At 39.1% G+C, this 14839-nt stretch overlaps 1 protein-coding gene across 3 annotated transcripts in view; it reads left to right on the top strand.

Moving 5' to 3' along the window:
• Positions 1–14839, top strand: part of RAD18 (RAD18 E3 ubiquitin protein ligase) — a 120807-nt gene that overhangs the window by 56207 nt on the left and 49761 nt on the right. For all 3 annotated transcript variants that reach the window (XM_037055702.1, XM_037055703.1, XM_037055704.1), the window contains exons 8-9: positions 2053–2129; positions 3401–3461. In XM_037055702.1, coding sequence (XP_036911597.1) covers positions 2053–2129; positions 3401–3461 — 138 coding nt within the window. The remainder of the gene's footprint in view (positions 1–2052; positions 2130–3400; positions 3462–14839) is intronic.

The raw sequence follows: 14839 nt of genomic DNA on the forward strand, positions 1-14839 counted from the left end.
GTTTCAGTGCTGTATGAATACTGTGTGAGTAATCTTTTGTCCTTTTCGAAATATCAGTCATATCCAGAGGTCTTTGACATCTTCGTGCCCCTCATTTGTGATGGCAGTTTTGGTTATCTTGTCAGTTTCTCCATTGTATAGTTCTCCCCTTGCTAACAAAGAGAAGTCTATACAGAGATATTTTAATACCATATATTCTATACCTCATGAAAATTTCACCCTTCTGTCATTCTTCGGTAATTTTACCTGAACTTATCTTTCCTCTGGTAATTGCAAAATAGGATTTTTCAAACATCAGCACTCCTTCCACATTTGCCACTTGCCATGATTTTGAAAACAAGAACCCTCTTTTTTTTCTTTATTTATGATCAATGTAGATTCACATACTTACAAGTTATTATCACCCTTGATTATTTTGGTTTTATGTTTTTCCAGGTTTGGCCAGTGGGTGCTTCTTTATGCTAGTTCCTTGTCCTCATGATATACCACATTATTTATTTTTATTTATTCATTTATTCCTTCATTTAGTTGAGAGAGGAGAAGGGAGGGAGGAAGAGAGGAAGAGAAACATCAGTGTATGGTTGCATCTCACACACCCCCTACTGGGGGACCTGGCCTGCAACCCAGGCATGTACCCTGACTGGGAATCAAACTGGCGACCCTTTGGTTTATAGGCCAGCAGTTAATCCACTAAGCCACACCAGCCACGGCGGAATAATATTTTTAAAAAAGAAAAAATGGACAAAAAGAAAACAGTAACATGGTAAACTGTGATTATTTTGAACGTAAAGACTGGATTAAAAATAAGAGGGAATTATATACTGTTTAGAAGAAAACACTTTAATACAAATAGCCAGGAAGGTTGAAAATAAAGGGATGTGAAAAGATGTACCACTCAAACACTAACCAAAGGAAAGCTGATGTGGCAACATTAAACATTAATAGCAGACAATAAACTTTAAGGCAAAAAGTGTTATGAGAGATAAAGATGGGCATTTCATTTTGGTCAAAATGGTCAAAGTGGTTGTTATCCTCCTTTCGGTTGTGCGAGGAAGCCAAGCGTGTCTGCCTCTGCCTCTGTCTTTGCTGGAAGACTCCCAGTGTACCTTTCTTTTAAAACAAACTTTAAATTGAGGTAATTGCATTCTTAAATGATCCTTTTGGTGATTGTGGTTTTTATAAAAATCTTTAAAATGGGATTATATCAGGTGTATATAAAAATAGAGTGAAAAATGTGACTCCCCTCATACACTTACTATCCAGTTTAAGCATGCTGACCCACGCACGCCCCTGTGTGTCATCCGTCATCTACTTTCCTCCCGCCCACGGGTTATTTTGAAGCAAAGTCCAGACATAGTGTCTTTTTGTGTATAAATGTGTAGAGGGGATTGTAGATTTTTATTCTATACTATATGTTTTTTAGTTTTAATATGTTGACTTTGGAGGCAGAAAAATAATGCTTGCAAATTCAGTGCTGTTTGCACTCCAAGACATACATGTATGTGCAGAGTGTATTCCATCCAGATCTCTGATGTCTGTGATTGGTAACTGCATCTGCTAACAGAAGTTCCGGAGGCAAGGCCACTTCCCCCTGGTATTTGTAGACCTCTGTGTCTCCTTGAAAAGTAGCCTGTTGTACATATTTAGTGTATTGAAGTTTGAGTGCATATTGAGTGCATTGGAGTTTGTGTGTTTACTAAGAATCGAATTCACATTAATAAATTAATTTTCCAAAAAAAAATTAATTAATTTTCCAATTCCATTGAGACTGCTATTTACCCCTGTATACTCAAAGGAAAGAGCACAGTGACCTTATTGTATTTTTTGTCATATTTTAAACTGTTTGCATATATAAGAGTTCAGTGTTTTAACTCTGTTATTTTTTAAAAGTTTTATTTTGAAATAACTGTAGCCTTACAGAAAAATAATAAAAATGGGACAGGTAGTTTATGTGTTCCCATCACCTGGCTTCATTGTTAACAACTCACATGACCGTCGCACAGTGAGCGAAACCATGTCATTAACATTGGCTCTATGTCTTTATTTTAACAGCTGCTGAAATAGTTCAAGAAATTGAAAATATGGAGAAGACTAGGATGCGTCTTGAAGCTAGTAAACTCAATGAAAGTGTATGTTATGGCCTGTTTCAGTATCTGGGTAGAAATAAAGTAAAGTTGAATACTCTACTAAAATTAAAGCAAGCCAGTATGTATTGCATCTGTTCAATGGGAAATGTACTGGAACACATTTCCACTTAATATATTATGATTTACTTGCAGCTCATGTTGTAGCACCAAATTCTATTATATTTATCAATCTTCTAGCACAACGTGCAATCTAAAGCAGAGTTTATTAGTGAGTTATAGCCCTTAGAAAACGCATATACCTGTATTATCAGGTAGCATTTGTGTTGGTCCTTTCTCTGCTGGTTTCATCAGATAAGCTGTTTAACCTCTGCAGCCCTGGTCCTCTGTAACACTCAGGAGCTGCACTCTGTGGTCTCTAAGATCTCCTTAGCTCTGGCACTCTGCATGCTGTGATAATACTGATTGAGAGATTAAGTAATTATAGAAGTTTATGAGGATTATCTGTTGAGCTTTTTGAAGGGATCAGAGGCCTAAAATTTTTTACTGTTGCCTTCTTCTAGCTTGATGGCCCAAAACTTGAGGAAGGATGCCAAAGAAGAAAGTAGTCATTGTGTCCTATGACACTGGAGGAAGTGTTTTGGGCTCTTTTTTTTTTTTTTCTAGATCATCAGTAATGTGTTTGTAAGGAAAACAATGACCTTAGGGAAGTGAGTTTATCATCAGATAGTGGAGAAAATGAGATTTTTGTTGACTTTATTATTACCTAAGGTGGAGACTGTAAGTGTCTGATGATGAATAATGTAAGTAGACTTCTGATCTCTTAAGTCTAAGATTTTAAAAAGTGGAACTAGAAATTTAACTTATGTCTTATATTTCCCCTGTATTACATTTCTTATAGATGTGGGGGAGTTACATTGGAAAAGATAGAAAGGAAGCAAGATTTGCCTTATTAATGATCTGCTAAATGTCTCCTGTCTTGTACTTTGAAGTGTCACCTATTGTATTAATGAATGTGAAAAGTTAAGGTTTGAGAATATGAAATTTGTTATATTGGTACTTCATATGTACTAATGGAATCCATGTTGTATTTTCTACTGATGAGAAATAAGTATTGGGTAAATTATGTACTAATTATGATATTGAAGGGAAGTACACAGGAGTTATTTTTCTTAGGTCTATATATATAAAACAGAGATGAGAGATTATTTCACTGTATTTTAAACATCCACATTTGAGATTTTAAAGTTTATAGTCCTGATTTCTATGTTTGTCATTAAATGAAGTTTTAATTAACAATTTTTGTATCATTTTAGATAATGGTATTTACGAAGGATCAAACAGAAAAGGAAATAGATGAAATTCACAGTAAATATCGTAAGTTGTGTGATATTTTCATTATTTGCAAAGAATTTGAGTTGCAGTTTTTTACTTAAATATATATTTTAAAGTTTTTATATTAATGTTTGATACAAACTTATTAATATTACTTGAGACTGAATTTTAGTTGTGTTTAGTAAGGCAGTGATTTTTTTTCACTCAGTGTGCCTGCTTTTTGATTGTGACTAATATTCATTCTACTTATCACTGAGCTTATCACTGAGCACTTTGCAAATTTGAAAATGTTAATTAGTTGCTCTCAAAGCATATCTGTGAGGAGAAAATGGGATTAAAATGGAAACATTTCTGACTTTCCAGCCTGTCCTGAAGTCACTCAATGACATTATTTCTGTAAAGAATTTCAGCACTTAAAGCTTGCAAATTTGTGCCTAAAAGAGTTTTTTATTTTATTAAGTATTAACAACTTCCTAATTTCATCACTTCCTTTTCCTCAAATGGCCTTTGTACTACATGTATGTATCTTTCCCAGGGGGAGCACATTACTATTTTGTCAATTAGGTAGGTAGCTGTTATTCCCTGTTTGGTTTGTTGTTAGTTTAAATTTACATTTAAGTACTCGGCAAACAGGAGATAGTTAATAAATATTTGTTGGGTGAGTATACCACACATGATGTGTTTTAGTTGTGCTAAGAGGAATTTGTTTTCTTTTTTCAGTTCTTAAGCTTAGACGGGGCAGATAAGGCCACAGTGATCTGTTTGGGGAGGGAGGAGGATGTGGTTGGCCTATAGGCTCTGCTTGTAAGCTGGGCAACAGGGGTCACAGCTCTGTTGCTAGAAAGATAAGTGTTGTGTGATTTTTTTTTTTTAATCAACTTTTGGGAAATCAAAGCAATTTTTCTTGAGACAGGAGAGAGAGACTATCAGTAGATCACCGAATTGGTGATACTGAGGCCTGTAACAATAAAACAAAATTTACGTGGAGGAAAAAAAAAGTAATTTAAATCACTAAAAAATGGTATCTAATACATATGTCACACTAAAGAAGAAGTAGAAGTAGATACAGGCAGGACAGTATACAAATATCTATGCCCCTCCATTTAAATATCTTTAAAAAGTTTAACTTTACTACGTAAATAGGTCATGTTAAAATAATTGATTTTGCCCTATAGTAAACCTCAGTATATACTAACAAAACAAACAAACAACTTTCAGGCACTTCTAAAGCTGAAGTGCTTAGCGTTACAGTTCCATCATGCGTTGTGATTTAGTGTCAGGTTCCAACTATCGATTTCTCTTCTTTCAAACATTTTTATTAGTATTTTACATGGAATAGTTTTCTCTATCACTTTTATCTGCAAGGCTTATTATAAAAAAACAAAACTCTCTTCCTCCACCATCAGCCTATCTTCATTCCCACTCCCTGGAGATAACAGTTGTCAGGACTTTCGCTTTTGTCTTGGTAACTATACTTATTTTTATAAAAGTATTTATAAATACTTCTTCTTGAAGTTCTTCATGTTAACAGTTGATTGAAGCCCCAACGTGGAAGCACGGAGATTTGGCCTTTTGTACATCTGCCTTTGCCTTCTCCCCATCCTCTGATTATTGTTGTAATTTTTTGTAAGTCTGATATTTAGTTAGATACTTTACAGTTTGCACCAGACAACATACGTGATATGGTTGTGAAGGGAAGCAGAGTGTACCACCCCAAAATACACTACTGTGGCATAAGAATTAATTACGGTACTTTTAGCTGAAGGCAGCTGAGAAGCAGATATTTTTTTTAAAGGTGCTCTCTGCCTTCCCCTTATTTGCCTAAAAACTGGACATAAATTTACAAAGGTATCTATGTTCATCATCTGCTTTCTGTCCCTAGAAATAAGTTTGTCTTCATATAAGTGGAGAAGGCACTGCCTTAAATATGCATAACAGACCTTATTGTTGACTGTGTTTTTCCTAGTCACTGCCCCCAAACACCTTTTTGGGGGGGGGGGCAGTGATTGGGGGAAGTGCCTGAAAGTGATTTTAAGCCAGTGTTCCAAGCCACGTCTTCTTCTTTTTTCTTTTTTTAAGATTTATTTATTTGTTTATTTAGAGACAGGGGAAGAGAGGGAGAGTAACATCAATGTGTGGTTGCCTCTCACGTGGCCCCCACTGGGGACCTGGCCTGCAACCCAGGCGTGTGCAGGATTCCCCTGACTGAGAATCGAACCAGCGACTCTTTGGTTCGCAGCCCGAGCTCAAACCACTGAGCTACACCAGCCAGGGCTCAAGCCACGTCTTTTTAATCTAGGTATCTTCCATGTATACATAGGATATGCATGTTGATAAATTTCTGTTTGTTTTTCTTTTGTTAATTTGTCTATTGTTACAGGGTTACCAGCAAAGAACTAAGAAGGTTGGAGGGAAAATTATTTTTTTCCTCCCCTACAGTTATAATTCCTTTCAGGAAAACATTCTATTTTTTAATAATTAATAATTTTCTTTCACTTGCTTGGTTTTCTACTTACCTAGTATTAATTTACCTCTAAACTTTCCACCAGAAATATGTATTACTTTCCAATACATTTAGACACATTGATGTTGATCCACTCATTACTGTCTCAGGAGCATCCTGCCTGAGGCAGCCCCCAGTCTCTGGTGCTGTCCTATTCCATCTGCTTTGGCTGCTCTTGGCTGCCGTCCTGGAATTCCCTCTCACCAACCTCTGGGCATGGTGCTCTCCTCGCTGCTGTGTGCTTTATTTTATTTCGGCAAACAGATCTGTCTCTACTTTTCTTGTTTTGGTGGAATACAATTTTAAGAAACTCCCTGAGAAAAAGGTTTATGAAGGGATATTTTTTAAGACCATACATAACTGGGAATATTACCTTTACTGTTGATTATACAATTTTAGTTTGGAAAGATTTTTCCCTCCAAATTTTGAAGGTGTTTTTTCACTGACTTATCTTCCAGCATTGTCATCATTAACTCTCTTGCCATTCTAGGTCTTTATCCTTCATATATAACATTTTTCCCTTTCCTGGCCCCCACACGTTCTGTTTCTTATATTCTGTTGGTCTCCGTCTTCTGTCTCTTGATTTCATGTATTTCTTAGTCTTATCTCCACCACTATGCTAGTCACAGTTGCTTCCTGACTAGTCGCCCCCAATCTACTCTCGACCCTCAGAAATTCCTTAGTACTCAGAAGCCAGGTTGTCTTTTAAAATTGGTGAGTCTTCTGATCACACTCCTTCTGCCTTGCAGCCCTCCTGCCGTATGAAAAGCTTTCAGTGGCTTTTAAGTGCATGAAGCCTGTCATTTCCTGGACTTGCCTGCCTCCCTTACTCCTTCCTTGTGATCCGACCACTCGCTTTTCTTTTACTTCTTTTATCAGGTTCTTTGCAGCGGCAGGGCTTTTGTTGCCCTCGTCTCTCTTTGTGGGGAATTGTCTCCTTCTCTTGGTGGTTTTGGTGACCTCATCTGCTTTCCCAGCACTTACTCAGCTTCATTGCAATTTCCATGGGAAATTCTCCGTGATCTCCCAGACAAGGTGACATTTCCCTTTTACTCACTACATCATCTTGTATTTTTTTCGTATCACTATTCCAGTTGTTTATTCAGTACAGGTGTTTTGAGTATGTACTGATGTATGCCAGACACTCCCCGGGTGCTGGGATGTAGGAACGAACAAGATAGCCGGAAAGCTCGTCCTCCTGGAGCTTATCTTCTACTAGTATTTTAGAGAGTGACGAATGCGAAAGAGAAAAAGGGAAACAAGGAGGGGTGTAAGAAAGTTTACATTTTTTATAGGATGGCCATAATTGTTGTTATATATACAATTAGTTTGTAATTATTTCTAATGAATTTCTCATTATGTATTTTAGTTTGCTAGGGCTTCCATAACAGAGTACCAGAGAATGGGAGGTGTAATACAACAGACACTTATTGTCTCACGCTGCTTGGGGGCTAGAAGTCCAAAATCCAGCTGTCAGCAGGAAGCAGGCTTGGTTCCTTCTGCGGGCAGTGAGGGAAGGACCTGTTCCAGGCCCCTCTCCTTGCCTTCCTCTTTTGTCTCTCCACAGTGCCTTCCCTCTGTGCATGTCCATGTGCCCCTTTTATAAAAACATCAGTCATATTGAATTAGGGCTGCCCCAACCATCTCATCTTAGCCTGATTACCTCTGTAAAACCCTGTCCTCAGGCGAGGTCACATTCTGAAGTCTGGAGGGGTTAGTACTTCAACATGTGAAATTCAGTGAAGCACCATTCAGCCCGTGACAGTATTTAACAGTATTTCCGTCCCTTATAAAACTGGAAGTTCTGCAGTGGAGGAAATGTTTCTTTCTTGCTTACTGCTTTATAACCAAGTGAATGAATAAATGAAGATGGGGGAATCATCATAGTGTTTATTACAGTCTACCAAGCCTCTAAAAATAGACTAAGAGAAATCAAACGTTTTTCTACATCTCACTATTCTGTTTACTTTTGAGAAGGAGCAGACAAGCTTAAGTCTGTTCTCCAAGCTTAAGGTATTGGCTGTGCTTCAGCCACCTCCCATTTCCTGACCTGTGCAGGCTTTTCCTCTATTCATTTATGGTGGGTCGCTTTTTAAAAGAAAAGACAGGAGGGCAGGAAATCACATTGTTGTATATATATTCTGTGCCAAGGGTTCCACAGAGGTTATTTTAGTGATCTTCCCAGCAACCCTATAAAACTAGCTTTATCCTATTTCATAGAGTAAGAAACTGAGACTCAGAAACATTAGACAAATCACTCATATTGTAGGTAAAAAGCAGAGCTGGAAATTAAACCCAGCTGTACCAGGTGCTTAAGTCCAAACCCTTTGCACTCTACAAAAGGTGCTTTGAGTCTGAGTGAATCACTTGTATGTTGGAAACCTCTTTTTTGGAGGGTAAGTTTTAGTTTCAGGTGATAGTGCTTAAAAAAAAAAAGCTTTATTTTAGCCCTGGCTGGTGTAGCTCAGTGGATTGAGCATGGGCGTATGAACCACACAATCTCGGTTTGATTCCCAGTCAGGGCACATGCCTGGTTTGCAGGCCAGTTCCCAGCAGGGGACTCACGAGAGGCAACCATACATTGATATTTCTCTCCTTCCCTTCCCCTCTAAAGATAAATAAATAAAATCTTTTTAAAAAGCTTAATTTTATGAATGGGATACTCTGGTAGTTTTGTGATGATACATCTTTTTTTTTAAGCAGGTTGTTGGATGGACTTGTAATTCATGAGCTCCTCTTTCAGTAATGGAAAGAAACAATGAAATCAGTTGGTTTGAATTTTATAGAAAGTATTTGAAACAGAGTTTGAATCAGATGAGTTTGAGTTACTTGTGCAGTTCAGATACTGGAACTTTTGATAAGTCTTTTTAATGAAGATTGTGAATTGCCCCAATAGGAGGCGGAATCTTAGTCTGATGGGAAGTTATTCCACTTGCCTGCCATGAGAGGCGTATTTTTGAGATCTCCATGCTTTAAATGTCATGATGAAATAGTTTTGTACTCCGCCAGAACACAGACACAGCTCCAGGGAGCATTCTGGTCATCTCCTGAAACTTTTCCTGGGAGCATCAGCCTAATCTTGCTAAGAAGGCAAGGCATTTTAATGTAGTTAATTTATTCCTTTGTACTTTTGTTTGGTCATTAATTCAACAAATATTTATTGAACATCTGCTGTGTGCCAGCTGCTATGTATTGTGGATGCAGTAGTGAAAAGGGTGTGTAGGTCACTTTGTTCATGGAGCTTTCGTTCTTGTAGCAGAAGCATAACATCCTAACTCAGATGATCACAGCAATTTTAGGTGGCAAATGCTATAAAGAAATAAAACGGTAGTTTGAGAGAAATTATGGGGGTGTTAAGTAAGGTAGTTAGGAAAAGGCTTTTCTTGAGGAGTGGACATTTGAAATGAGTCATGAGGAGAATGAAGTAAAAATGAAGAGGCGGCCATTCAAGGAGCTGAAGGAAGAGTGTTCTGGACAGAGAGGACACAGCGGTCAGAGCCCCTAGAGTAGAAGCAGCGGAGGTGGATGTGGCCAGAGAGCAGCAGTGAGTGCTGGGGCAAGTGGGTGGGGGGGGCCAGGTCATGCATGACCTTGTAACATTTTATTTCGAATTTTGTTACCAGTGCCCTGAGAAGCCACTGGAAGGTTTCAAATGATAAGTAATATGGTTTCATATTTTAAAAGATCATGATATTTGTTAAATAGAGAATAAATTAAAAGGCAGCAAGCAAGAGTCAGAAAACCAGTCTGGAGGCTCATTACTCAAACAGTATTTGTTGATCATCAATTACTGCATCCTAGGCAGTATTCGAGGAGTTGGGAATGTAATATTAAACAGGCCAAGTCTCTGCCTCCAGGGGGCTTACGTTCTAACAGGACTAGTCAGACAGTAAACAAACGAGTAAGTTGTTTACTAGTCAGATAGCGAGTGATCTGTGTTATAAAGAAATATAAGGCAGGTGTGGAGTGACGGAGCTACTGTTCAGGTTTGGTGGTCAGGGCAGGCCTCTTTAAGGAGGAGGAATGACACATAAATGAGAAGAGACCCGACGTGAGGCTGCTATCATAAACTGTGACAGAGCTGTGACCTAGTCTGGAGAGGCAGCAATGTAGAAGTAAGGTGGACAGTTCAAGGTTACCTGTGAAGTACAACCAGTGGTACTCAATGGTGGATTTAATGCGGGGATGCCTGAAAAAGGAATGAAGAGTGACTCCTACACTCTTGATTGAGTCAGCTGGGGAAACAGTGCTGTCATTTACAGAAATGGAGACCAAGGGAGGGTATGGATGAGAAAAGGGAATCAAAATTTCTGTTTTAAGTTTTGGTTTCCGGTGGATAGCCAACTGGGAGAGAGAAGTAAGTATGACATGAGCTGCCTAACCAAACAGACAACGTGTGCTTACACGCAGTAGCTAAAGTTGGGTACCTGGAGAAGAGCACCGGGAAGAGTGCCGTAGGGAGCAGAGCCTAACCTTGAGCCCTGGCAAGTTCCAACGTCTACAGCAACAGTTCTCAGTTTTTTAAGCCTCTTTACACTATTAAAAATTGTCAAGGATGCAAAAGAGCTTTTGTTTATGAGGGTTATATCTGCTGCTATATACCATGTTGCAAATTAAAATGTATAGGACTTAGGCTTCTGGTCAAGTAGAATAACAGAGACCTGATACACCCTTCCCCAGTGACATCCAACATAAATGGACGAAATGTATGAAATGGTGGTTTTTAATACACTGGATATTAGGTAACAAAGGACGGGAATATCTACAAGATAGGGAAAAAATGAGATGAGCCTTGTAGTAGAGTTTCCAGGTTGTGGTGCAGGCAGGGGGATCCCAGGCAGAGCCTGGTAGACTCTGAATTAAGGGAAAGATCTAAGATACCAGGGAGACTGAAGGCACTTGAGTTGGCAGGACACTGCAGGAGAGGAGAGAGTAGCACAGACAGAGAGCCCTAGGAATCTGCAGAAGGTTCGTCGCGTGTGTTCATTCAGTATACAAAGTATGTTCTCTGGCTGTTGCCAGAGAAGAACCAGGAGCAGGGAGGGTCTGCCTGGCACAGTTTGGAAATAGGATTCTTCTGTGCTATTGCAGGAGAGTAACTTCAGGGATGCACATGACCGAGGATTTGAAGCCGTAGTGGCACGATTTATTAGAGTAAAAATAGATTGTACACCCTCAGAAAGGCCAAGAGCAGGAAGGCTGTGGTAGTGGTTTATGGACCGAAGTAAAAGGAAAGTCCTTTGCTACTGCTCATTGCTCCCCTGGTTGCAAGTCTTGTGGAGACCCTTCGATTTGGGAACAAAGAAGACTGAGCCATATGCCAGGGAGAAGGGCCTGGGCGTGCTCCATGCAGGGCATGTGCTGGATTCCTTGTCTAGCTTTTGTGTATTTCCTTGGGTTCAGAAAAGAGCAGGCTTTCTTTCAAAGTATTCAGTCCCTAATCTCCTTCCCGGCTTTTCTCAGGGCTGTGGTGTGCCTTCCCCCCATCCAGTCCCTTTCCTGGCTCTTCCAGGGTTTCATGCCCTTAACATATCCATTTGATCTTTTCCGCAGATTTTCCCAGGCTGGTCCCCTCACCCCTTATAGTCATAATTTTGGCTTCTGCTGAGCATGCACTCAGTGAAAGGGGTTTCCCTTCACCATTTCTTCCTCCCCTCATTAATCTGAAGGGATGGTTCCAGTTGGGGTGTCTTCCTAGAGTGACAGTGAAACTGTCCTTTTGTAGTTAATCTGGCTTAATCAGATGCCTGGTTTGCTCCCTTTCTTTTTGTTAATATCTAACTAACTGCCTACTGTAACAAGACCACAATAGAATTAAATTAGAAATCAATAACAAAGCCCTCTGGAAAACTGCCAAATATTTGGAAACTGAGCAACATACTTCCAAATAACTCATGGGTCAAAGGAATATTAAGATCAAGAAATTTCAAAATTATTTATCACCTCATTTAAAAATTAGAAGTTCATTATGTGATTCATATAACCTTATTTTGATAGGAAATAACTTTCTTAAAACAAAAATAAAAAAATAAATGGAAAATTCTACTTTTAGCCCAGATGGCATAACAGAGAATGTATTTATGTTCCTTCATTAATAAACTAGAAAACCAGATAAAATGTATGAAACTATGGTTTTTTAGACATTGGGAAAAAGCACAGGACCGTGATTCCTGACAGAGAAAGCCAAGTGGTGCGCTCTCCAGGCCCACAGCTCGCTGCCGGTGGGCGGTTTTCAGGCGTTGGGTCGGGGGACCCAAGAATGATCTGGTGGTGTCCTTGAGTAAGGTAAAACAGAAATGGAACTTGTGGAAGGAAGACCAAGGTTTCTAGAATTTGTGGGATAGCTAACCAGAGAAGCGAGTACCTCAGTCCACACATGACTGAGGAAAGCGCCCGAGACTAGGGAAAGACTACTTGAAAGAGTTAGGTCCAGAACAATTTCTGGAGCTCACACAGGGCCAGAAACAGCTTGAATCCACCACAAGCCCTAGTAGGAAAAAACCATATAATATATGGGCTATCAGGCAGAATCCTCATGAAGGTATTAAGTGCTTTAGTAGCTGGGCTAATCTACCATAGGGCTAGATGATAAATATTTTGGGCTTTGGGGTTTTTATAAAATGTTCTTGTTCATTAATAAATCTTTAGGAAAATATAAAAACTTCCCCAGCTGGGTTGCTCAGTTAGTTGGAGTGTGGCCCAGCACACCAGAAAGTTGTGGGTTCGATTCCTGGTCAGGGCACATGCTTAGGGTATGGGTTTGATCTCCAGTTGGGCACCTACGCCTGTGGGAGGCAACCTAGGCAACCCATCTGATGTTTCTCACATTGATGTCCCTGTCCCTGTCCCTCTCCCCTCTGCTCGTCTGCCCACCCCCTTCCCTCACTCCCTTCCTCCTCCCCCTCTCCCTTCCTTTCCATGAAATCAATAAAAATATCCTTGGATGAAGATTTAAAAAAAAATTTAATATAATAACCATTCTTAGCTTGAGAGCCATATAAAAATAGGCCTTAGGGTCGGCTTTGGCCTTTGGGCTTTAGACTAATGGTTGTGCAATTTTTCTCGAATGAAAAGATTAAAAAAATAGACTTCACTTTTTAGAGTATTTTCAGGTTCATAGCAAAATCGAGGGGGGAAATACAAGAGAGTTTCTTTGTCTCCCCTGATCCTCAGATGCAGTCTCTCCCACTCTCAGCGTCTCTTTAAAAAGCAATGAAAAAATGTCCTCAGATGAGAACAAAAGAAGAAATCTTGAGGAATGTGAGTTGGTGGGATGTGGGCTTATCCAGTGGCTCTCACAACTGTCTGAACCAAGAGGTACAGTCAGGGTGTCTAACCAGCAGAACCGGGATTTTTAAACTCTAAAGTGCTCCTTGTCAAATGGCAGGACTCCTAAAGTACGGTGAAGAGGCAGATGAGTGTGAACAGGTTTATCAGTCCTAATATCTTGGCATTGTTCTTTTTTCTATTTTACTTAGAGTTGACGTACAATATTATTAGTTCCAGATGTACAGCCTCAACATTTATATCTTATGAAATGTATAAGATATATTGTTTTTTTGAGCAGAAATTATGGGACTTCTTAGGCCAAAGCAGTGGCTGCTATTTACTTTTTGGTTTTTAGCCTAGGCATCGGAGTAATTAGATTTTAAAAAGAAAATCCCTTTTAATTCTGGGATTTTATTACTTCAGAAGATAAAGGCATTAAGCCTTCCTAACTGCTAATGAGATTACTGTAATAAGTTTCTTGTGTAATTCTTTACAATCCATAGATCTGGTCTAACTAATCCTGAAGACCCCAAAATGCTGTGTTACCCTGTTTGCCTAACAGAAAATACCATTGTGTGAGCCCATTTATTTTTTTTATTTGGGGAGTAGAAGTATGAAGTAATTATCCTTGAATGCATAGAGTTAAATAGGACTTGAAAGAAATCACCTAGATTGTAGTCTTAGGATCTTACCTGTTTCTCCTGAAGATCTAACTTTCCAGTAATCTTTGTGGCCTGCTTATATTTTTTTTGCTGAAATTTTAACCAGTGTCTTATTTCAAATTTACCAGACACTTTACAACTCAACACCATAGCTTTACTAGGAGTTTTCGTACACATACTAGACACATAAATTTATTGCAATTAGGAGCAGTCTTTCCCTAGTGTCCAGAGAACAGTCACATTTATTGATCTGGAATATCGAAATGAACGTGCAAATGGAGATAAACCTGGCTTCTTCCACAGTGGAGGAGGCAAATCACTTGAGCTTTCACCAGCCAGGATTTTGCATGTCTAGACAAGAATTTTCCATTGTCATCAGTTATCTCCAATTTGCAGAGCTGTAGCTCAGCTCAAAGACAATGAATGACTGGAGTTCTGGAAGGGGAGCTCTAGCAAATGCATAGTTTTCACTTAAAGCACAAACTTTCCCCCATATACCCAGTTATTCTTACTATTGTGCTGTTGGGAAAACGGATTACTGTATGAAAATGGTCTCAAAACTTTAACTGTTTGCAATGAGATTCTTTCGAATGTATTTTTGCAGGACCAGTGACGTTGGGCACCATGGCTTCAGTGGTTAAGGGTGCTAGATCAGTAAAGAGCAACCTCAGCTATTTGAACCCTGGTTCCAGTCACCAATGAATGTCCTCAAGTCACGCTTTAACAATGCCTGGCCGCTCTTTATTGAGTAAATTAATGAACATTACTAATGGCGACCTGAGGTTAGGCTTAAATTATTTCAGAGGTGTTAGCAGGATTGGTGGTGGAGATATCTTAGTTAAAGGCGTTCCGATTGGAAACTGGCAACAAGTGTGAAGGGAAAAGAGAGACTTGAAATGGATAATCTTTGTTTTTATAACCCAACTTTCGTACAGGCTTTTGCTGTTATTTTTAATTAATATTATTCATCTTAGTACTCTTTTTGG

The sequence above is a fragment of the Sturnira hondurensis genome, unplaced genomic scaffold (assembly GCF_014824575.4).
Source record: "Sturnira hondurensis isolate 20B ecotype Veracruz unplaced genomic scaffold, ASM1482457v3 Scaffold0008723, whole genome shotgun sequence".
NCBI classification, from domain to species: domain Eukaryota; kingdom Metazoa; phylum Chordata; class Mammalia; order Chiroptera; family Phyllostomidae; genus Sturnira; species Sturnira hondurensis.